Source organism: Asterias amurensis, chromosome 6 (genome assembly GCF_032118995.1).
Source record: "Asterias amurensis chromosome 6, ASM3211899v1".
Classification (NCBI taxonomy): Eukaryota; Metazoa; Echinodermata; class Asteroidea; order Forcipulatida; family Asteriidae; genus Asterias; species Asterias amurensis.
In genome coordinates, this window is record NC_092653.1 from 21426310 (window position 1) to 21451953 (window position 25644).

The 25644-nt window shown below is 39.2% G+C and overlaps 3 protein-coding genes across 3 annotated transcripts in view; 1 reads left to right on the forward strand and 2 right to left on the reverse strand.

The window, feature by feature from the left end:
* The window catches only part of LOC139938334 (carboxypeptidase D-like), a 35713-nt gene extending 34422 nt beyond the window's left edge, over positions 1-1291 (reverse strand). Inside the window, exon 1 of the mRNA XM_071933786.1 lies at positions 431-1291. Within this exon, the coding sequence (XP_071789887.1) occupies positions 431-1283 (853 nt within the window). The 5' untranslated portion in view covers positions 1284-1291. The remainder of the gene's footprint in view (positions 1-430) is intronic.
* Positions 1292-3428: 2137 nt separating this feature from the next.
* Positions 3429-12353, forward strand: LOC139938352 (uncharacterized). The gene is made up of 7 exons (XM_071933814.1): positions 3429-3514; positions 4403-4498; positions 5033-5088; positions 5176-5232; positions 5357-5477; positions 6323-6489; positions 7103-12353. Exons 1-7 carry the CDS (start codon positions 3475-3477, stop codon positions 7202-7204), a joined length of 639 nt encoding a protein of 212 aa, XP_071789915.1. The 5' UTR covers positions 3429-3474; the 3' UTR covers positions 7205-12353.
* Positions 12354-12493: 140 nt separating this feature from the next.
* On the reverse strand, positions 12494-25500 carry LOC139938351 (elongation factor Tu, mitochondrial-like). Its single transcript, XM_071933813.1, has 11 exons — positions 25451-25500; positions 24226-24272; positions 23134-23302; positions 22711-22877; positions 21463-21567; positions 21167-21328; positions 20258-20390; positions 19384-19488; positions 18389-18540; positions 17392-17527; positions 12494-14327 (listed from the first exon to the last, which is right to left on the reverse strand). The coding sequence occupies exons 1-11, from the start codon at positions 25491-25493 to the stop codon at positions 14188-14190; spliced, it is 1359 nt and encodes a 452-aa protein (XP_071789914.1). The 5' UTR covers positions 25494-25500; the 3' UTR covers positions 12494-14187.
* Positions 25501-25644: the final 144 nt, after the last annotated feature.

A 25644-nucleotide genomic window follows, 5' to 3' on the forward strand; every position in this document is an offset into this window, starting at 1 on the left:
CCCAAAAATACAACTCATCCCTCAGAAATTACCCATGCCCCCTGTGGTGTAATAGAATCGTCCAAGTACGTCGAAAGACAACATGGCGAATATTTCTGTTTGCTACTAAATTCGGGGGTAAAAAACACCTTTTTTACAGTTAAAAGAACAAAATTTTCAAAAGTTTAAAAGTGATTTAGATGCATATGACTCTTGTGCATATATTTATCGGTTGACTTATGTTCAAATGTTTTGTTGAAGTGCATTTAAAAATTGTTGTCGTGAGTTGTCGTGAGTTGTCGTGAGGGGTCGTGAGTTGTCGATATTTAGTGCGACTGTGTAATATTGATATCTGGGGCCCTCGTACGACCCGTAATGAAAAAAAAGGAGTACACAGCCCTCCAATAACAGGATCTATGTTTCCTCGGTCTTCTTATGAGAAGAAACTTACCAGGCACATCGTACCAATGAGCTCCGTTGGTGATCCCACCAGGGAAGTGTTCCCCTTGATAACATTCCTCATGACCCACCATCGTCAGATGATTATTGGCATACGTCTTGGATAACATAACAAAGACACTGTCATCTGGTGTTCTACTGTAGAATCCAGTCCCTGCATGGTTTTTTGAATCGTCGAAGGGATAACTCGCAACGACACTTCCCCCGTGTAGATTTGCCGACAAAACAAATGGATTTTCCTCAATCCATTTAATCAATGCTTGCGTTTCGGGTTGACGTCGGGGGTTCACAGAACGATACTGATCAGGAAAGTTTCTGTTTAAATCCACATTATTTGCATTATTTCGTCCCAATGTTGTCGATTTGCAATCTCCTTCGTGACCATTTTCAAAACCATCTGGGTTCATGCTCGGCATAATGAAAATATTTGTATTATTAATAAGATTTGTGATGCGTTCATCTTTTCCATAACTCTCACACAGATATTGAATCAAATAGATGAGAATTTCCCTGCCTACTGCCTCATTTCCATGCATATTGCCCACATACTTGAACCACGGCTCGCCTTGCTCTGTCTCATGGGGCCGGTCGGTGATTTGCAGTGCCCACAGCTCTCGTTCATCTACGCTTTTTCCAACGCTGTGGAGTAACGTAATTTCGGGATAGTCTCTGGCATATTGATGCATAAAATTCGTCAATTGACTATAGTCATGATATGCCGGTGTACCTGTTGTGTGGCTTGTTCCTTCAGTAGACAGACTATGTCCTTCAAGATAGAAAAATGATGATAAAAACACAAAAATTAGGAATAAAACGAGTCGAATGTTATTCTCTTGCAACGCCATTTCTGCTGTTGTTGTTCGCACAGTGCACGAACTTCCGCGTCAGCAGCAGAACGCCCTCATCGTTTATTGGTGGACAGGTGACGACCAAAACTGACCACCAGCAGCAGACACAATCGACTTTTGTTGCAGCAAAAGAGTTTTTAATTAAATGACATTACTTTTTTTGTCTGAATTTTGCAAACGTACCACCGCAAAATATCGGCCCATAATTCGGGAATATTCGTCTTGCTAGATAAAAAAAAATTAAAAGTTCCAATAACAGGATGGGAGTAGGTGTTACTAGTCACCAGGGAGACAGCCTAGCTGGCACACCGGCCCATGAACCGGATACATTTTGGACCTGCTACTACTGGCTTTCGGGAGCTCGAGGTAGTGTAGGCGCATTACGTAGGCCATGCGCTACCCCTATTATAATTTTGGTTCTAATTATTATTTCCAATCCAAACAGGGAGCTTTCAAAGGGACCCCAAACAAGCTATTTCCAGTAAAGATTTCCCTTAAGACATGTTTTTGGTTTTTTTTTTTTTTGGGGGGGGGGGTGAGAAAAATGGTTGTCGATGGTCTATGTGATTTTTTTTTGGAGAAATTATAAGGCCTTGTGCCTTTTAGATTCCAATACTGTTATTCCAGTAGGGGTTCAAGCTTTTCCCTCCCCAATAGTGCAAGTGTAAACTATCTTACTCAGTGGTTCTTTGGTCACGCCGCTCTACACGGTTTGTTTTGAGTTTCCGGCTAGCTGCGTGTATATCCCACCCACTAATAATTGCAAAAAAAGTGAACTCATATAATACAAAAAACATCTTAGAACAAAACAATTGCCCTGACTCAAACACGATTTTGCGACCCACGTATAATCGTTAAAATAAAATGTTCTTTATTATAATGTTTTGATTTTGCTTTATTAGAGCACAAGTCTGTTGTTTCTGAGTAGACCTAGTGGGTTCTGCGAAGCTTCAACCTCGTGTTGTGATGGATTTTTGAATGACATAATTTGGCGCCTTCTTCACTGGACGCTAAGTACACGTTAAACACATTGTCTAGTCACACGTCCGAGCTCCACCGAGCGTTGCCCGAATAAAAAATCGTTTTAAAAACTTTCTTCGGACACTTGTCTCTGAACTTTGACCATGGACTTATACTCCATGTTGACAGCTGAAGCTTTAAAACAAAACCTACGCAATTCGGAAAATGCACATAAAAAACGCAAACAATAAAGTACATTGTTTTGTTTGTTGGTGGACGTGGTAGTAATGGACGTGGTGAATAGCCCAAACAATAACTCATTTTGAATTTTTATTATCTTTTTGTATAAGAGCTTATAACTTTCTCGACTCTTCGCCATTTGATAGGCAAATCTAACTGTTCAGGTCATCGGCCTAGCGTCCTGGATGATAATTTGCAAGGTCAGTGCGCTTTAAAGGAACACGTTGCCTTGGATCGGACGAGTTGGTCAAAACAAAAGCGTTTGTAACCGTTTTTTATAAAATGCATATGGTTGGAAAGATGTTATAAAAGTAGAATACAATGATCCACACAAGTTTGCCTCGAAATTGCGTGGTTTTCCTTCTACTGTGCGAACTAACATGGTCGGCCATTTATGGGAGTCAAAATTTTGACCCCCATAAATGGCCGACGTGTTAGTCGACGAGGTAAAAGGAAAACCACGCAATTTCGAGGCATGTTTGTGTGGATCATTGTATTCTACTTTTACAACATCTTTCTACCCATATGCATTTTATAAAAAACGGTTACAAACGCTTTTCAAAGACCAACTCGACCGATCCAAGGCAACGTGTTCCTTTAATTGTCTTAGGGACCTGAGTGCCACTGCGGGAAATCGTACACAAAGAAAGGGGGGGCGTGGGCACATGATGATTCCTAAGACGGTTCTGATAATAAGGGGGGGGGGGATTAACCCATGTGCAGAAAGGGCCCTTGCAAAAAACAAACTTTTTCACGTGTAACCTTACTTATTTTGACCGTTTCAGCCAGGGTTTCGGCAATTGTTGTGTGGCGTCTGCATGCGCACTCGTTCGTTTCCTTTTTGGGGGAAAAAAATTGCATAAAAATTTAGCGCTCTGGTTTTTACAACCACTTGAGGGCGCTATACGGGGTAAACAAACGCAATCATCATCATCAGGTGCAGTGCGCACAGCAGCTGTCGTAAGTTTCTACTCGTCCACTGGCAATCATGGCTGAAAATGTCTATTTTTACGTCCCAAATATTATTGGTGAGTGTGAAACCTTGTTCAAAAATATGTCCTTGAACTATGTGTTTATAACATAAAGTAGTAATTGCCTTCAATCATTCTTAGTTTGACGTATGCTGAGTTGTGAGAGAGATAGTTAGTTTAATTAAGGCTACACACTTGAATTTAACTCAATCGGTATGCATTTCTCGCCAATAATACTTGAGCTGCTACAACTTTTCTATTTAGGTAGAGGTAGAAAGCTCTGATAAGAGATTTGATGACTTGACTTGAGTTCTGAATGATTCTGTAGACATTTTTAGTGTGTGGTACTCGTTCGAACGAGTACGAGTGCTATTTATAAAGCAAAATTAAGTAAAGTTTTACTTTTAGGTCTAACTCATCTAAGCCCCTGACCCGGGGGCTAACTAAGCCCTACTTCTAGAAACTATAAGGCTCCCCGTGAGCCTTAAAATCGGCGTTGATAGTTGAAAGTTTTACGACCGTTAGCCACCAATAACTGTAGACCCAGTAACTGGGGCGACTGTATTCCTTTTTTGAAATTTTGACATTTTCTGTCATACTCGTATACTGGGTCTACAATTACTGAAGCTTTCTTTGTACTACACGACCAAAACTTTCCCCAGACAAAAACCCACAAAAAACACACCAAATAAACAAACAGGAACAATTTTACTGGTCTATTAATGGCATATTGGTTCAGTCTTTCTTTCAGTAATTATATCTTTCCAAATACTGTAAGAGACTAGAATTCACTCCTCTACTTAACAACCAGCATTTCTAGCCCCACTAAGTTTCGGCGTACACTCATAGGTACGCAGACAATCGACTAGGAGTTCCTCCCTCCTGACGATAATTATATCAAGATCAAGAGTTCTCGTAGCATTTTTTATTTGTTTGTATCCACAGGTTATGGGAGGCTTCTACTTGTGTTGCTGTCATGGTTCTACTGGAGAAATCCTCCTTGGCTTATTGGTTTCTACATGACTTCACTCTTTCTTGATGGTGAAGAAATTGTAATATTTTGTATCATTGTTAATTGCATTGTTTTGTTTGTAAAACAAGTTTTGTACTCTTTTTGTTTGGTTGTTGTTTTTTTTTTTTTTTAAAGCACTTTGTATCACTTTTGTAAAAGGCACTATATAAAAAAGGTTATATTCATGTTTTGATCATTTTAGATTTAGGGCAAGTTGAAATGTTCAATCTAAAACAAACACATCGTACCTATGGCGATCGTGCCTTTTCAGTATCCAAAACTCGCAAAATCTGAAACTTTTATTTATAGCTGGCACCGACAATGCAAGAACCCAGACCCTGCACCATAGTTTCTCAATTTAGTTTGGAGTCGGAAGAAACGGTTAAACCTAAACAGTTAAAAGTCACAAGTTTTGATTGACCGCTAAGGAAAACTAACCTAGATGCATTACCCTATCTTTTGCAAAACTAAAGGAGTACTGAGTAATATCTATCACACATTGTAGTATTAAACAGTATAAAATCCAAAGGAATAACAAATAATTTGTTTATTTTCTTGTATAGCTATTAATGGTACAGTGGCAAGGAAACTGCATCAGACATCAGCATTTGGAGTTTGGGTGAGTTACACAGACAGTAAGTTAGGCAGTGTGGTCCCTCATTCCTTGTGTTGTTCATGAAACATTGGTTTTTTTTCCTATTTCTAGCTTGATCTGGTAGTTGATAATGTTGGACGGGGAATGCTTTGGAGCCAAATTTACAAGGTGAGTGTTTTCTTTTTTTTTCTTAATACTGATAAATAAACCCTGACTTGGTGCACCTTACAAAATTGTCAGTAATAAAAACCCAATCTAAGTGTATTGTTATTATTTGTAATTATTTCTGTAGTGGGGTTGTTTTGTTTCTGCGTTGGAATGGTGCGTTCTGGTTTGTACACACACAGCGGGGGCGCAATGGAAGTCCAACTACGGCCAAGCACCATGGTTGGTCAAAAACGTTATGTCAAATGGTGAGTATAGCCATGGAAAATCCGGTTTATTATACAAATATTAATGTGTATGAGTGCAAGTGTGAGAATATTTTCAGTGTGGTGAAAGATGGAAGGTTCCATTCAACTTGGTGAAAATGGAACATACCATCTTTCCCTGTATGGAAATATCCTCTCCATTCCATGAATGCAATACATTTGTTATTATTTTGTTTTATATAACACCCAGGTTGATCTTTGTCATTTTGAGGTAAAAAAAATGAACCAAAATCAAAAAGATTGTAGTGGCATCCACTTTGAGGCCATTTTGTACATTGGGAAAGGCTGGGCCCAATTTAATGGCTCTGATTACCATAAGCACAGAATCGGCGCTTGCGGAAGCAGGGAATTCTGCACTTATGTCAAGCGTGTTTCACAGGTTTGCAGGAAATCTGGCTTTAGCGTGCGAACTTTACGTTTCTAGGCATTCTACGCTTACACAGCTAACACAGAGTATGCAGGCCTAGTCGGTCAAGCGGAGAATGGTGATCGTAAGCTCAGAATTTGGCGGTAAGCAGGAGCCATGAACATTGGGCCCATTTGCAGGCCTAGCCGGTCAAGCGGTGATAATTATCAACGCTGTAGTGAGTGTCTTTAGAGAATAGACACTGATCACATGACCAACCGGCCTCTGCGTACATGCGTGTGGTGGTCTAGCAGGCAATCGGTCCTGATACTTCACATAGGCAACAAAGGCGATGTTTACAGTCATGTTCACCAAATTACTGGAGGATTGGAATGAATTTACTCTTCCAAAACCCAATATGTAAAAATTTAATTAAAATTCCTGAACTCTAAAGAGCTGCTTATGTTTTATTATTTTGTAGATTGTAAAACCCCAGTTGGACTGTACACAGCATGGAGCCTTCACCTGTTACCATTGTGGTTATATGCATATCGGTCTGGCTTCCTGACTGCACACATTCCTGGTGGTGTGGTGTATTTTGTAATAAGTGTCCTCAGCGTTGGTAGAGCTATGTGTGCTGCAGTAGAGGTATCGTTCTAGACTTAATCCCTTTTCGAACTTAATTGCTTCGGCTTAAAGGCACTGGACACTATTGGTAATTACTCAAAATAATTGTTAGCATAAAAACTTACCTGGTAACAAGAAATGGAGAGCTGTTGATAGTATAAAACATTGTGATAAATGGCTCCCTCTGAAGTTACATAGGTTTCGAGAAAGAAGTAATTTTCCACGAATTTGATTTCAAGACCTCTGATTTAGAATTTGAGGTCTCGAAATCAACCACCTAAACGCACACAACTTCGTGTGATAAGGGTGTATTTTTCTTTCATTATTATCTCGCAAGTTCGATGACCAATTGAGCCCAAATTTTCACAGGTTTGTTATTTTATGCATACATGTATGTTGAGATACACCAACTGTGAAGGCTATTCTTTGACAATTATCAATAGTGTCCACTGCCTTTAAACAGAATTTCTTCATTGTCTTCTCGTTTCTCGTTTGGTTCTAATAAGAGTGTTGAGAATATATATAAAAATCCCCCCAAAATATCATTGTAGCTGTTGCACATTAGTTCCAATTTGTGAACATCTTGTTTTGGCTATCAGAAATGTTAACGGACTATAATTTTTTATTTTGACAGTTGTATTGTATCTGGGCTCACATCCAGCAGATGATCAGTAGCGACATCAGCCAGAAAAGTCTCTTGAGAGAAGAAAAAGACCAGAAGCCAGATTTGGTTTGATACTACACAATAAACCATATGCGACTTAGATTTAAATATTGTCTGGTACAATGACTTGCTTAGTCACAATGTACCTCAGTCAAAATTCCTCAGACTATGGAAAGTTGCTATGTCAAATGGTTCAGGGCAAGCCTTTGCATAGTGTGTCATGGTTGAGCGTTTAATGGTCGAGCGGTTAAGAGCACCGAATTCGCAAGCTCTGGTGTTTGATCAGCAGAGTGTGGTTTTGAATCCTGGTCGTGACACTTACTACATAAAATTGGGGAGGTAGTGCTTTCTGCTCTACTGGCCAGGCTTCTGATTGATGATACCCAAGCCTACATCCATATGGACTGTAAAAGGGGTAACCCTGTTTCAGCCCTAGGAGTAGGTGGCAACGGCCTCTGGAAACAAATAATTGTAGCCCACACCTTGAAGTGGCCTTCAGGCCTTGTGTGTCAGGCTCCTTGCATACAAAAAGAAATACAAAAAAAAAACCTCCAGATGAGCCGACCCTGGTACCATTGTGCCATACACAACCATTCAGAATTGTGAATGGGTGTTCACCGTCTTTTATGTAACTACGCAAAAGCTTGCTCCTAATAATGTGACATAGCTACTTCCTCCATAGTCTGAGGATTTCAAATTTAAGTGGTAACGTGTGATCAAGCACGTCGTTATACCAGACAATATTCAAATCTAACACACAAATGGCTTATTTAATCAAAGCGCTAGAAAATGTTGCTTGGCAGACAAAAATGAAGGTTACTTTCATAAAAACAATTAATTTGACAAGCCTTTGGGTTCTTGTTCATCACTTAGCAGCAATAATATTTGCTTAACCCTCCTACTCTTGGTTTCATTTTCTAGTGAGTTGACCAACCATTCAAAACCACACGCCTGCAAGGGTTTTGTAGGGTGGCTCAACTGCGCGCAGTACCAACTGTGTGCATGTGTTTAGTGTGTTGGTGCATTCAACATATGACACCTCAACGTACTGGGGTCGAACCTGGGTCGACCCCTGGAAGCTACACGGGATCAGACCTGGGTTGACCCAGGGAAGCTAATCAAAAGTCTGACCAGTGGAAATAAGAAACCTTCCAAAAATCAGAGGGATATCGAGGTTTACTCTGGTCCAAAAGTCTGCCAAGCAATTTTTATTTTCTGATCTTAAGGAGGGCAAAGAACTGTACAGCATGCAATACCACAATAATCACAGACAGACAAATACTTATCAAACATTTTTAAACATTTACCTCATTAATACATATTTTCAACTGGAATTTGATTTGTTTGTGAGTGATTCACAACAGTGAAACTGTTGCCTTTATTGGTTAGTTAAAACCTGCATCCACAAAACTGCCATTTTTAAATTCCAAGATTTTGTTTACAATGATATGGGATGTGAACTTAGAACACCCATATCTTGTAAAAGCTATTTAGCTTCATATTCTCCTTAGTTAATAAGAACGAGTCACACAAACAAGACGGTGACGGAACATTTTTTTCCCCCCTGTGCCTCACAGCTTTTGGAACACCCTAACTATCCCTAATAGAAACACAGGAACAATTTTGTCCATCAAAAAGGCTCTTTAAGTCCACCAGGGCTCAATTTCATAGAGCTGATTAAGCAGAAAATATTGCTTAAAAAACTTCTGCTAAGCAGAAATTAGCAGGATACCAGTCACAAGTTGTGCATGTGACATGGTAGTTTGGCTGGTAACCTTAGTAACCCCGGTAAGCAACATTTTGTTGCACTTAGCTCCTTGTTCTGCTTAAGCAGCTCTATAAAATTGGGACCCGAGTCCAAATTCATGGCACTGCTTACCGTAAGCAAAGAATCGGTGCATACATAAGCAGAAGATTCTGCACTTACTTAAGCGTACTGCTTACCGTAAGCAAAGAATCAGTGCATACATAAGCAGAAGATTCTGCACTTACTTAAGCGTACTGCTTACCGTAAGCAAAGAATCAGTGCATACATAAGCAGAAGATTCTGCACTTATTTAAGCGTACTTCTTACCGTAAGCAAAGAATTGGTGCATACATAAGCAGAAGATTCTGCACTTATTTAAGTGTACTGCTTACCGTAAGCAAAGAATCGGTGCATACATAAGCAGAAGATTCTGCACTTACTTAAGCGTACTGCTTACCGTAAGCAAAGAATCAGTGCATACATAAGCAGAAGATTCTGCACTTACTTAAGCGTACTGCTTACCGTAAGCAAAGAATCAGTGCATACATAAGCAGAAGATTCTGCACTTATTTAAGCGTACTTCTTACCGTAAGCAAAGAATCAGTGCATACATAAGCAGAAGATTCTGCACTTATTTAAGTGTACTGCTTACCGTAAGCAAAGAATCGGTGCATACATAAGCAGAAGATTCTGCACTTACTTAAGCGTACTGCTTACCGTAAGCAAAGAATCAGTGCATACATAAGCAGAAGATTCTGCACTTACTTAAGCGTACTGCTTACCGTAAGCAAAGAATCAGTGCATACATAAGCAGAAGATTCTGCACTTATTTAAGCGTACTTCTTACCGTAAGCAAAGAATTGGTGCATACATAAGCAGAAGATTCTGCACTTATTTAAGTGTACTGCTTACCGTAAGCAAAGAATCGGTGCATACATAAGCAGAAGATTCTGCACCTACTTAAGCGTACTGCTTACCGTAAGCAAAGAATCGGTGCATACATAAGCAGAAGATTCTGCACTTACTTAAGCGTACTGCTTACCATAAGTAAGAATCGGTGCATACAGAAGCAAAATATTCTGCACTTTCTTAAGCGCACTGCTTACCGTAAGCAAAGAATCGGTGCATACATAAGCAAAATATTCTGCACTTTCTTAAGCGCACTGCTTACCATAAGTAAGAATCGGTGCATACATAAGCAGAAGATTCTGCACTTACTTAAGCGCAATGCTTACCATAAGTAAGAATCGGTGCATACATAAGCAGAAGATTCTGCACTTACTTAAGCGTACTGCCATGAAAATTGGCTGTATTTTTAAGCATGTAGCTCTTTTAATCTTTTCTCTATTACAACGTGTCCTTTTGACCTCAAAATGCCTTGTATCATTTATTAATTTGGTGCTATATAAATGCGTTTAATATTATTATTAATATATTAAGAATTTTGTCAGGCCAGGGCAAAATATTTTGACAATCTATTGTAATGTATGAAATTATAACTGCAATATCTTTAGTATTAAGAGGTAGGTTATGTCAAAATTAAAAGTTTTTGGATTGATTGCTATGCAACATGTGCGGTGTCATGGCCGAGCGGTTAGGAGCACCGGATTCAAGCTCTGGTGTTTGATTAGCGGGGCGTGGGTTCGGATCCCGGTCATGACACTTGCTACATAAAATTAGGGAGGTAGTACTTTCCGCTCTACCGGCTAGGCTTCGAATTGAAGATACCCAAGCCTACATTCGTATGGGCTGTGAAAGGGGTAACCCTGTTTCAGCCCTAGGAGTAGGTGGCAATGGCTAATGGAAACACATAATTGTAGCCCACAGCTTGAAGTGGCCTTCAGGCCTCGTGTGTCAGGCAACTTGCATAAAAGATTTGTTTTTTTAAATGTGCAATAAGGACCATGCACATGTACATTGTACATGTAGCACTTGGCTTATTTGGACATGATCATACCTAAAACAAATTTCATTATTGTCTTTGATAATTAGGTATATATATCCTCAAATTATTTCCTGAAGAATATTTTACTTTGCCATATCACAGTCAAAATTAGTCCAGGAAAACCAGGCCAAGTTCACCCAAGGACTTTCTTTGACCATAGTTTGGAGAACTTTGTGAAGTTGGACTACACAAGTTGGTTTTTCAAAACAAACAAATGACCCCCAAAAGTTCAGTAAAGCATATATTTAACAAGCACTCTCTCCCGCTTATTAGAACCTGATATTTTGGTTGTCTGCCAATTAATTTCCATATCACTTTATCTGAGAAGTAATCATTTTGCGAACTGTCCGTGGAATACTTGACCCCCAAAGAAGTGAAGTAAGCTACTTATTTCTCAGATGTTTAGATTCAGTCAAGCACTAACATCCCACGGACAGCTACAAACATTAGTGCTTTCAGTAAATCAGGTATAACTTCTCTTAGAAATGATAAATTTGTTTCATTCTTTTTCTTCAGATAATCAGGAAAGAATACTGAGTTTTGAGTTTCAGTTGTGGTTTTGTTTTAAAATCATGAATCTCCATCGACTTGCGCTGTACAGCAAGTATTTCTCAATTTAATACATCACACCACATTGATGACAAGCTTATATTTTGGTTATCTGCCAATTTATTTCCATATCACTATTTCTTAGAAGTGCCTGATTAAGGCATGGGGGAATCTTATTTGTAAATATTGTGATACACTTGATATAACTACAGCCGGGGCAACGCAACTATTAGTTTTAAGTTATGCAAACAGATTCAACATGACATGTGATGTAAATATTACTGATATTTTGATAAAGAGAAGACCACTGATGAATTCATTTTCTAATGTTTCAAAAGATGTCCACTTTCGACCCAAGATTTCTTGTTCACACTATCAAGAGTTGTAAAGAATTTTTCAATGAATTCCTATTAAGCTTTGTTTGAATCGAGTGACTACGGCTATTGGCTACGTCTATTGGCTGCAACAAAACTGAAGAATAGTAGTGGTGTGAAAAATAACAAGTAACTAAAAACAGCAAACTTGCCGTTAAAACCATGTATTACATCTCTTGGGAGTGTTGGCTCTTTAAAGAGCCAGTGTGGTCTCAACAGTGTGGTCTCGACGTTTTCAAAAAGTATACTCGGCTTGTCTTCAGTTTTTCCCTCCTGATGACAAGCATTTGCATCTGGGATAAAGAACATTAATTTTGGTTTTTACCCATGCACCGATGTGTACTAGCACTGTATACTCAGTTCTTCCCCCCAAGTCATGTGAAAAAAATGTCACACGCATGTTACTCGGGTGGGATTCGAACCGACGACCCTTGCAATTCTAGAGCAGTGTCTTACCAACTAGACTACTGAGGTCGCCCGGTAGCTAGAGGCAGTTCATTTCATAGCCAACACTTGCACAAAAGAAATTTAGTACATAGCTGTACACCAGCAAGTTAACTATTTTTAGTTACTTCTTATTGAAGGATAGGATTTCCCTGTGTTACAGCTGCAGCTATTGCCAAAGTCATTCATTCAAACGAGGCCTATAATGGTTTTTTTTAAATTTGTTTCATAATTTTCTTGAATTTGTGTTTTTTATGAATGAAAACAATATGTACAAGAAAGAAAATGTTCCCAAAGCTTGCTTCATTATTTCTATTATTAGTTTATTGATAACCATCATTATCCAGTGCACCAATTTTTAGAGCTGCTTACACATAAAGTTGTTCTTTACATTTTTCTGCTTAGCAGAAGTTAGCAGGAAACCAGTGCCTACTCGTACTTTCTCACACAACAATACCAAATCCAAATGCTTGTTACGAGAATCTTTATTGTCTTTCCTTTATCAAGTCACCGTTGCATTGTGGCAACAATATTTCTGAAGGAAACTGATTACTCATAAAAGTCTAAGTATTTCTGCTCGATGGGCATGGACAAATTTTCTGAATACCAGTGGTTAATATTAACCATAGCAATCAATGGACTATTTAACTAAACAAACCCCCAGTGATGGCTTATTCCACAGATATAGACCATGTGAACTTTGTTTACAATAAGTAATAATAATAATAATATCGAAGTCTTATATAGCGCACGTATCTACCAAACAAGGTACTCAAGGCGCTGAGTATATACAAACTTTCAGAAAGATAGGTTATTGCAGTGATGAATTCTGAGACCCGATTATTTAGCACCTTATAAGGGTTTACAAGGTGCTATGCCGCATATAGCAGCCACAGCCAGGAACACTGTGTGACCTTGTACATTCTTTGAGTATTCTGGCAGGCACAATACTGCACAGGTCATATGGGAAAGTTGACACTTTGTGTCATAATTTCCACATAAATCCAAGAATTATGAAAGTAAAAGCTGGACAAGTTTTGAGATGTGCCCCATTTCATCATATCAAAAGTTGATAAGAATTAGACAGTGCAATCTCCATAAAATAAAAGATTTTATGATTTCTTCCATTAGGCTGTGTACAAATTTTGCCTGCAGGAAGTCCAGGCTCGGTGGCTCTATTGTAAACATGTGATGTCACAATGTCTATAGCCCTTTATATTGCAACGACAAAGCAGGAGTATTTGTCAACTGAGGTTGGAAAACTATGGAAAGCCATAAATGCAAAACAAAAACAGAAAGCTACTCTTTGTAACAATTACACACAATTTTCAAACAAAACAACCAATCATGGGAGGTATTTTATTTAATTGAAAGTTTGCAAAAAAAAGTTAAATGTTACCACGATTGAGTGTTTTACTAACATTTAGCCATCCATGCCAGCAAGCTCGGTTTGTTTACTAAGAACAGACAGGTCTATAATGGTTTGTATTTATCTGTGATGTAAGATTTCTTCGAAACCATTTCTCATTGAGATACATCAACAACACACTGAAAATCTAAGACCGTCTTCAATTAAATCATAATAATAGTTCACAAAACATACTTTTAAATATTCATATTTCGAAAGAGTGCATGAAAGATGTAGAAAATAACACCATCCACTATGTTTCAAGTAATTTTGTCGCTACTTTTAAATTCAAAACTCAACTGATCAATTTCATAACACTGTTAAGCAGAAAATACTGGTTAGCAAATTTTATTGCTAAGCAAAAAAGAACGTGGGACCACTTGTTAACTTTATGGATCCTTGGCTGGTAACCAGTTTCTTTTAAGCAATATTTTTCTATGCTTAGCAAGTTTTTATGTTTACAAGCTTTATGAAATTGGGCCCTAGTCTTGTCTTATCACAATATTCAACCAGTACGAAAAACAAATTCTGTAACCGATCATGGTTGTTAATGTATTATATGCGCTGTCATTTCTTCACTGATGACCACTAAATTTTCTCAATTGGAGGTAAGATCTCTGTGATGATACCGGTACCCAGCGTGATGCGTCCGTCTCGCAGGGTAAATCTCTGCCCAAGTTCAAGGACCATGTTCTTCTGTAGAGCCAGAGATAAACTAACGTCCTCACCTACATGAGAAGATAAAGAGTACAAGAATAAAACATCTGTGTCTAGAAAGTTCAACAACTGCACTCTGTAAAAGCAAAAACTCCCAAGATTAATGGACCGATCCTGCCTGTCAATCAAACTGTGCGCGTTCACCCATTTGACCAATCACAGCAATGATTGTGGTCGGACAAACTCGGTCATGCGTGCACGTATATTTGGCATGCATGGCAGAATCGTGCAGAATGTCATTGGGAGTGCTCGTACACGTGTCTGGCTCAAGTGCGCGGTGGGCGGAGCTTAGTGGAAAGCCGGAACGGTACGTTCTTAAAGGCAGTGGACACTTTTGGTAATTACTCAAAATAGTTATTAGCATAAAACCTTACATGGTACAAATAATGGGGAGAGGTTGATAGTATAAAACATTGTGAGAAACAGCTCCCTCTGAAGTATGATAGTTTTCGAGAAAGAAGTTATTTTCCACGAATTTGATTTCGAGACCTCAGATTTAGAATTTGAAATCAAGCATCTGAAAGCACACAACTTCGTGTGACATGTGGGTTTTTTTCTTTCATTATTATCTCGCAACTTCGACAGCCAATTGAGCTCAAATTTTCACAGGTTTGTTATTTTATGCATATGTTGAGCTATTATTTTGTTGGGAAAGACCAAGTGAGAATACTGGTCTTTGATAATTACCAACAGTGTCCAGTGTCTTTAAAGTAAACACCATGTGGACCAAACTCCATGGCTTGCTGCAGAACTCTGTGCTTACCGCCTGGGCCCAATTTCAAAGAGCTGCTTAACGGCCGTTTTGGCGCTTACTTTATGATTTCTATTTCAAAGCACTGCTCCACCAGCCTTGGCACTTGGCATTTTTACGTTGCAAAATGCAGCAATATATGCATTACTATTTACAGTTATATAATAGACTAATAAATTTGCATCAGGGATAAAGACTATTAATTTTGGTTTTTACCCTTACACTGATGTGTGTAAGCACTGTATATTAGTACTTCCCAGAGTTCTGTGAAAAATATCACAGGCATAATACTCAGCTGGGATTCGAACCCATGACCTCTGCAATTCTAGAGCAGTGTCTTACCAACTAGACTACCATACCTGCCAACATTCGAAACCCAGAAATAGGGACAAGCCTGGCCGGGGTCCAGGGGTCACCAAGGCGGGGTACTGTGAATGAGTGTTTTCTTCCAGGGGGCTCTGCATTGCAAGGGACAGTGCCCCCTGGAAGCTAACAGAACTACACAGCTTCCAGAGTCATTTGGGGGCTAAACATTAACATAAAGTAAATTAACTTTGAATGTGGAACTACTCCATAAAAACAATACATTAGTTCATTATTATTTGATAACACAGCTTTTCACCAACTTTCTATTGGTGTAGACCTTTGTATGTGGATTGTTTTGCTTGTTTTAGTTAGGCAGTGTTAGGTGGGCGACTATATCGCCCCGTCCACCGTGAGCAATACTCACATCGGTTCTACATATGCCACAGAAAGGGTGATGCCTACTTTTTGTTGAGCTTTTAATGCACAAGAAATCTGTGGCGTAATTATCGTTAAAAACGCAGGATCTCTTCGATTTACTGCCACTCATTTTGAAAATCAACTTACGGTTTTAACAAAATGGCGACCGCAACACCCTTTGTACCACGACGTCGTCGACGAAGCAAATACATGTACATAACGTATTATGTACATGTATGTACACACGCACACACTCACGCACCGCATGTATTGGCTTGACACAATAAACTTGGTACAAGTCCTCTCCACGAATCTCTCTACGCGTACAATGTTGTTGCACGGACTAAACGGACACTTTTTGAGGGAGCGCATGTTTCAACAAGTCTATAATACAACTAAACTCTTCATCAGTCGTTTACAACATTTGTTTTTATTGATATACACACACACTTGACACACCACATGCTTGACAAATGATTTAATAAACTTGATACAAGTCCTCCACACGAATCTCCCTCTACACGTGCGTACTTGTTCACTCACACGGCTACTTTGGGATGAAATGCACGTTCGCTCAGCAAGTCTAAAATACATCTAGTCTTGTTCTCAGCCGTTCATCATCAATTTTCTTACTTTTTAATAATAAAATCGTGAAATCTGAGAAACCGGGACAGTCCCGATTTTAGGCGTCTTTGAAACTCAGAAACCGGGACTGTCCCGGGAAAATCGGGACAGTTGGCAGGTATGGACTACCGAGATTGCCCGGTAGCTAGAGGCAGTTTGAATCCTGTTTTAATAGATGTTCAATTTGCATCAGTGATAAAGAATATTCATTTTGGATTTACCCTTGAAACCTTTGAAGCCATTGGACACTTTCGGTACAGAATTTTTTTTTAAAAGTTCACAGATTTACAAATAATTTACAGGGTGTACAGAAGGTAATGGTGAAAGACTTCTCTTGAAATATTGTTCCATGAAAAGCTTTACTTTTTGAGAAAACATTAAAACAATTATCAATTCTCAATATCGAGAATTCACATTTATTATAAACACATGTCATGACACGGCGAGACGTGCGAAAAACAAGGGTGGGTTTTCCCGTTTTTTTCTCCCGACTCCGATGACTGATTGAGCCTAAATTTTCACAGGTTTGTTATTTTATATATAAGTTGTGATACACGAAGTGTGGGCCTTGGACATTACTGTTTACCGAAAGTGTCCAATGGCTTTAATATGAATTAGTGACTAATGGAACAACTGACTGACTAGTGAAATGCAAAGCTAAACAGGGCCCAATTTCATGGCTCTGCTTACCGTAAGCACAGAATCGGCGCTTACGGAAGCAGGGAATTCTGTGCTTACGGAAGCGTATTTCACGGGTTAGCAGCGAATTTTGGCTTCTGCGCGTGCGTACTTCACGTTACTAGGCATTCTACGCTTATAAGGCTAGCGCAGAAATTTGGCACTTCCACGTAAGCGGGGAATCGCGATCGTAAGCGCAGAATTCGGCGGTAAGCAGAGCCATAAATTGGGCCCTGGTCCTGCTGGCCAGGCACTGAAAAGGTTAAGGGAAAACCCTACAAGGGTCTATAGATGCTTACCTGGCATAACCATTTCTTTATCCTCGGGTAGAGTGATTCTTGCTGAGATGTCCCATGTGTGGGAAAACATCACGGGGGTAAAATTGCTGACAAATGGCTTGTGTCGACCACCTTCCTCCTTTGTGAGGATGTAAACCTGGTTAGAAAACATGAGGCTCATTAGAAAGATGTAAAAGATATACATACATGTAGCTCTTTATGTAAGCTTTATAGTGGTGTATAATGTGAACAGGTTTACGAGAAAATAGATGTTAAATTTGCATTGGGGATAAAGAATATTCATTTTGGATTTTACCCCTATACACCGACGTGTGTTAGCACTGTATACTCAGTACTAACCTGAGTTCTGTGAAAAAAAAATTCAGGCATATTACTCAGGTGGGATTCTAACCCACGACCTTTGCAATTCTAGAGTAGTGTCATACCAACTAGACCACCGAGATTGCACGGTTTATGAGATGTTAACCAGTCGTTTTAATAACAAAAACACTTTCAGTCTAAATGATTTTTTTGTTAATAAGTCTGTTTAACATCATATGTCTTGCTGTTCTATCAGGGAAATTCAGGGAATATTCTGCAACATCAGGGAGAGCTGGAAATTGACAAATATTTTAGAAAGTAGTAGGATTAAAGGGTCTATGTAACTTTTGTAGGACAAAAAACACAATGTCCATAGATTTACACTAAACTTACACAGTTTGAAGATAATGATGGTAGAAAGCTTCCCTGAAAATATTACGTACTGAGGTGCTGTAGTTTTGGGGAAATGAGTAAAACAATGTCATGAAAAAAATTTTCGTCTCATGAGACGAAAATTATTTTAATCATTTACTAACAGATTTTCATGACATCGTTTTACTCATTTCTCAAAAACTACAGCACCTCAGTAAGTGATATTTGAAGGGAAGCTTTCCACTATCATTATCTGCAAACCCTGTAAGTTTAATGTAAATCTATGGACATTTTGAAAAAGTACCCAAATCCTTTAAGGTCTTACCTGTGCTTTGACGTGGTTATGTGCTTTGTAAGTTCCCGGTCTGCAGAGCATCATACCACGTTTGATCTGGTCTCGTTTGACGTTCCTCACTAGTGCACCCATTTGGTCTCCAGCTTCACCCTTATCAAGGATCTTATGGAACATCTCAATACCTTCAAGAAGAAACACAATTTCATATTCATAGATGTTAAATTTGCATTGGTTTACCCCATATATACCGATGTGTGTAGCGTGTCATGGCCGAGCGATTAAAGCCATTGGACCCTTTCGGTAAACAGTGTTGTCCAAGGCCCACACTTTGTGTACCACAACTTATATATCAAATAACAAACCTGTGAAAATTTAGGCTCAATCGGTCATCGGAGTCGGGAGAAAACAACGGAAAAACCCACCCTTGTTTCCGCGCGTTTCGCCGTGTCATGACATGTGTTTAAAATAAATTCGTTATTCTCGTTAACGAGAATTTATATTGTTTTGCTGTTTTCTCAAAAAGTAAAGCATTTCATGGAATAATACTTCAAGAGAAGTCTTTCACCATTGCCTTCTGTAAACCCTGTAAATTATTTGTAATTCTGTGAACTTTTTTTTTTTTTTCTGAACCGAAAGGGTCCAATGGCTTTAAGAGTACCGGATTCAAGCTCTGGTGTTTGATCAGCAGAGTGTGGGTTGGAATCCCGGTCGTGACACTTGCTATGTAAAATTGGGGAGGTAGTGCTTTCTGCTCTACTGGCCAGGCTTCGGACTGATGATACCCAAGCCTACATCCGTATGGACTGTAAAAGGGGTTACCCTGTTTCAGCCCTAGGAGTAGGTGGCAACGGCCTCTGGAAACAAATAATTGTAGCCAACACCTTGAAGTGGCCTTCAGGCCTTGTGTGTCTGGCGACTTGCATAAACAAAAAAATAAAATAAAAAAAAGCACTGTATACTCAGTAATATGTCTATCTTTGCAATTATTTTTTGAAGTATTTAATAAAACAGAGAAAGATACAAACCTGTAATAACACTCTTAACCTTTGTATCATGACCAATGAATTCAATCTCGTCATTCTTAGAGATAGAGCCTCTTTCCACTCTGCCGGACACCACGGTGCCACGTCCTGAAGAGAGAGCAAATCAGGGATAACAGAAGAGATTAACAAATGTCATTTACACACTGCCAACAACACATTCAAAGAAATTGAGCTTAAAGCCATTAAACACTTTCGGAACAGGAAAAACAAAAAAAGTTCACAGATTTACAAATAACTTACAGGGTTTACACAATTTTCACAGGTTTGTTATTTTATATATAAGTTGTGATACACGAAGTGTGGGCCTTTGGACAATACTGTTTACCGAAAGTGTCCAATGGCTTTAAAATATAAGCGGGTAATTTTATTTTATTTTATTATTTTATGCAAGTCGCCAGACACACAAGGCCTGAAGGCCACTTCAAGGTGTGGGCTACAATTATTTGTTTCCAGAGGCCGTTGCCACCTACTCCTAGGGCTGAAACAGGGTTACCCCTTTTACAGTCCATACGGATGTAGGCTTGGGTATCATCAGTCCGAAGCCTGGCTGGTAGAGCAGAAAGCACTAACTCCCCAATTTTATGTAGCAAGTGTCACCAGAATTAGATTTTGAGGTCTCGAAATCAAGCATCTGAAAGCACACAACTTCGTGTGACAAGGGTATTTTTTCTTCCATCATTATCTCGCAACTTCAACAACCAATTAAGTTCAAATTTTCACAGGTTTATTTTGTGCATATGTTGAGATACACCAAGTGAGAAGATTGGTCTTTGACAGTTACCATAGGTGTCCAGTGTCTTTAAATATTCTTATAAAGACAATGTAGATGATACAGAGTCCTTCGGATCCAACCCACCTTCTATTGAGTAGACCTGTTCAACAGGCATCAGGAAGTTCTTCTCCATATCTCTAGGAGGGAGGGGTATCCACGTATCTACAGCTTCCAAAAGCTTGGTGATGGACTCCACACCGATTTCTGGTTTCTTCCCCTGTCAAATGGTCATTAATACAATACTTAGCACAACTTCATAACAGCTTATAAGCACAATTTGCTAAGCAAAGAAAAGTAGCTAAGCTGAAAGGGTTACCAGATAAGATGCATTTAATTGAGATTGGCTTCATGCTAATATCTGCTTAGCAAACAAAATTGTTACACCAATCTTTTCTGGGCCTGGTTGATGTGTTTGAAGAATTTATATAAATTCAATGGTACATTCATACCTAAATAAGGGAAGTAACAAAACTTGCTGCTACAACTATTGTAGGTGCAAGATGGTAAAATACCGGCTGAAATGTGAAGTAATGCATTGCAATGGACGCCATTGCAGTAAGCAACTCTTTCGATGCAATAATATGTTATAACAGACAATGTCAATTAGGCCTAGGCAACAAGTGATATTCACTACAGAACTGTCACGCTTCAATAAGTCGCACTTCTACCCTAGTCACAATTATTTTTTCAGCAGTCCTGGCCGTGCGGTTGACCGGGTAGTTGAAAAGTGGATTTGGACTGTAAGTTGCACTTTGACCCAAGTCATGACTATTTTTCATTAGTCCTGGCGGTGCGGTTAACCGGGTAGTTGAACAGTGGATTTTGACTGGTCATGGCAATCAATAGATGCAATATCAACACTATTTGCCCAGGCCTAGTACCAAGTGGAGCTAGGCTCTCACTATCACTAAATGGAATTTCCATCTTGACGGAATAGTTCACATAATCGTTCCTTTGAGACTATAGAATTAAAACAATAAGAAGGAAGCATACCTCGAGTGCACAGAGTGCTGATCCGATGATAATAGGCGTATTCTCACCATCGTATCCATACTCAGCTAAGACATCTCTCATCTCAAGCTCAACCAGCTCCAACATCTCAGAATCAACAGCATCAGCTTTGTTGATGAACACCACGATGTTGTCAACACCGATCTACAAAGGGAAGGGTATCAAAGAATTGACTTATCGACTCTATGCCATAGCGCCCTCATTACCTGAGTAATTCGGTGCTCTCAACAACTCAGCCATGGTACCCTATGTTTGTGAGTTGTGGATGAACTGTTTACCTGCTTGGCAAGAAGAAGATGTTCTCTAGTCTGGGGCATCTGTCCATCTGTAGCTGCTACAACCAAAATGGCACCTTCCATCTGAGCCGCTCCTGTGATCATGTTCTGCAACCACAATCAAGAGGTGAATATCATTAATAATCAGTTTGACAACAATGTTAAAGGGTAGTGCTGGGCGAATAGTGAAATTTTGTTATTCGGATACCGCTGGCCAACTATCCAAAATTAACCGGATACTCGAATAATTTTTTTCGCCACGAGAGGGCGCTATTTAAAAAAATATGTAAAAAAATTTTTTTTTTTTGGCCACTAGAGGGCACTGTTCGTTTGTGAATGAGATCTTATGGGCGGATTGATATTAGTTTGAGACAGTGTCACTCGGTTCATTCATAAAAATGACCGGATCTAATTTAAAGATGGCGATTTGCTTTTTCTTTTGATCGTGATTGACTCTACGTGAAGGAAAACTTGTGTAATCTTTGGACAAATTACGTCAGAAATGTCATTGTTTTAACTCTTCACGGAGGTGAGCATAGTAAAATACTTAATTTATACTGTTTTATGCTGTCTTAACAGAAGTTTCATAAGGATTCAGACGAAACATTTATATCCGTTGTCGCCCGACGTCCGCGGATATTCGGATAGTTAAAGAATATCCGGTTACTCGGTTGTTATTACATAATTATCCGGTTTGTACACAGGTATTTGCGCCCTATGCGGATATCCGGTTAAGAAAAAAAAGGCATTCGCGGTTACGGATAGGAAAACCTATTTGCCATTAACCGGATATTTGAATAATTCGCCCAGGCCTATTAAAGGGTCTATGTACTTTTTGTCTAACGCAAAACACAATATCCACAGAGTTACATTAACCTTACACAGTTTGAAGATAATGATAGTTCGGTGCTCTTATCCGCTCGGCCACGACACTCCATAGGTGTATAAGAACTAGAGGGCGCACGAGTGATGCTTCGTGCACAAATGCCACGGGACCGCAGGGATACACGCGCATGCCATTCTGTACGCGCATTGAATATGAAACACACGTTGGAGTTTGTGTTTAATGAACCCTACGCGATGCTGCTTTGTTTAACTTACAAAATGGCCGCACAAACACATGCTGTGGGATGCCAGTCTTGTCAACTTAGAAAATGGCCGACTGCGCGCATGCCGGAGCGCGTATATAGCCCAGTGCGCCCTCTAGTTCTTATATATAACTCTATGGTGTAACCATAGCTATGGACTGACCTTGATGTAATCAGCATGTCCAGGGCAGTCTGTGTGTGCATAATGTCTATTGACGGTCTCATATTCTACGTGAGCAGCGTTGATAGTGATGCCTCGTTTCCTCTCCTCAGGTGCCTTGTCAATGTCATCGTATTTGTGGTATTTGGCATTGCCTGCCTCAGCCAGAACTGTATCATAAAATCAACATTAACTCTTGAGAACATAATGATGGAAAAGCATTGTAAATTACGTGTAGGTTGTGTCAGAATTGTCGGCTACAGCTATGGCTAATTTTCAGTATCATCATAGGTTGAGGTATGAGGTATCATAGGTTGAGGTGTTAAATGACACATTTAATTTGTTCTTCTTCTGACTAATTAGGGACAAGAATTTGGGGTCTAACTATCGGCCAAAACTGCTCTTGGATTGGTTTTAAGTGTTTACCTTTTGTTATGGCTGCTGTGAGTGATGTTTTTCCGTGGTCAACATGTCCTATGGTACCAATGTTGACGTGAGGTTTCCTGCGTTCAAACTTTGCCTTGGCCTCAGCAGCGTACAACGAGGAACCAACTCTGGAAAAATGTCTGGTATGCAGTAGACATGGCTTGGTGTTCTGTAAGTATCAAATAATAGATCAATGAGAAACGTCAATGAGAAACAGTTCCATTCAAAGGAATATGGTGTTAGAGAGAGCGGGATTCATTAACATTGCAATCTTAGAATTGTTTCTGCATGAAACATTCCTTGTGGCATGGTTGGCTTGTGCATAAAGCGCTCGCCTCTCACCAAGGTGACCCCGGTTCGATTCCTGGTCGGGGCCATATGTGAGTTGAGTTGTGCGTTGGTTCTCTGTTGTGCCACGAGGGTTTTCCAGACTATTCGGTTTTCCTCCCTCAGGAAAAAATCAGACACTTTCTATCTTGCCTGTGCTCCGTGGTCATAATGGGTTGATGTGGCTGGTAGCTGTTATGCGCCCTTGCATGCCAGCTTCTCGAACAGGTTGTAGCCACGTCCTTCGCAAAAGTCTGCTGGCCAAATGCCAGTTTAAACATACATGTATTTCAATGATGACCAATCAACATTCACTCTAAGTTACATGTTCAAAATAAGCATTGAGGGAGCATGCAGCTTCCCGACCTAGGAGATCCCATCCCGACCAAACCACGGTCATGGAGATCCTCCCACATTTGGCCAACGATTGGCCACGCTCTCAGGCCTGTGTGCTTCGTTTTTGAAAGGGCAAAGGCACCAAGGCATTTTCTCTTTGGCAAAGGGCACCCTATGAGGAAATTGTAAACTTCTACTGGAGCATTTCAAGGGCACCAAGGCAATGGCAAGGGGCAACGAAGGCAATTGCCTCCGTTGCCTCCGTGAAGTATCAGGCCTGCGCTCTCAACCATTTTTCCATCATAGTAGAAGCGGCGTGTATGTGTGAATGGGATATAACTGGACCTGTTGGCTAGTCACACAGGGCAAACCATGATCACTGGTGAGAAATTTAGGCAATGACAATTAATTTAGAAAAGGTTTATTTACCCTCAGAGCATTGTCCAGCAATCCTTGGGTCAAGCTGCTTCGCACTCCTACAGTAAACAAAAAAAAAGTAAAACAAAAATTTAGAATTAAAACTACAAAAGTCAAAACTATTTCTCAGGCAACTTGTGAGAAGAAAATACAAGATTTCAGCAGAAAATATTTCTTAATATTGTTGCTGGTCTGGTCGGCAGTAAATTGCGCCACATCACCTTGTGAAACATTACATCATTGTGCTAAAAAAAGATGAGGTCTCATAGTTCAATCATATACCCACATCTTGCAGGAAATACTGCATGTTACAGCAACAGGAGCATCACAGAGTGACGAATAATATGTGACTATTGTTATCATTATTATAATTAATTACAAAAATTAAACTATTTTCAAACGACAACATTTCCTGAAGGGAAGGTCAATTTATTTAAATTAAAGATCTTGTTCTTCTCTGTAATTTGTCATTTTTATCACGCCATTTTTGTTAAGTCAAAAGAGGGTCCTTAACAGATAATTGACAGGCTGCGCACATTTTACACAAAGTTGGTATAATCATGGCGGTCTACTTCTACCTCCATGGTATAATCAGAGGATAACTTTCCGTATGGCGCCACCACTTTTTCACTCATTTTTACAAAAAGGGATATGTCAATCAGGTAAATTAGATACTATATTATTTTATTTCGAATGAAAAAGTGGTGGCGCCATACGGAAACTTTTCCTAATCAGATTCAACATATTATATTGTTTGCAAATTTTTCACACAAACAAGTTTGAAACTTGTGTGCGATTGTTTAATAAGTTAACACTAACTAATCATTAGACTAATGACTAACTTAACTAAGTAAAAGTAAAATTAAAAATAAAAAGCACAAAATTTAAATCTTGTGAAAACTCAATACAGAGTGGAAGGATGCGATCATGCGTGTTCTCTGCTAATATTTATAGCTTTTTAGATGTTTTAAACAGAAATAAATAAATAAATCATAATTTCCCCAATAATATTTAATAAACAGCGCCCTCATTTTTTGTATGGTTCCTCGATTTGGTTGCGTCTTAACTTTCTCATTCGTGTTCGTGGTGCAAAACATTAGCTCAGTATAGATTTACGTCTGAACACAGCAACCCACAACTACACTTACACAAATATTTCCCTTAATTACATGATAAGATTTTGTGTAAAAACCTTGTCCTAAATTATTTAAATATATATATTTTTCTCGATATTTACCTGCCAAAGCGTTACACAATCGTAAGGTAATCATGGCTGCCATGCTTGAACTACCTCTCACACGCATGCGCAATGCGAAAAAGTGATATAACTAATTAAACAGTCGTCTGCTAAAAATACGTTCACAAAAAATACACTTTCTTATGGAATAAAGACGGGACACTTTGTCACATTCATGTTTCAAAATTAATAAG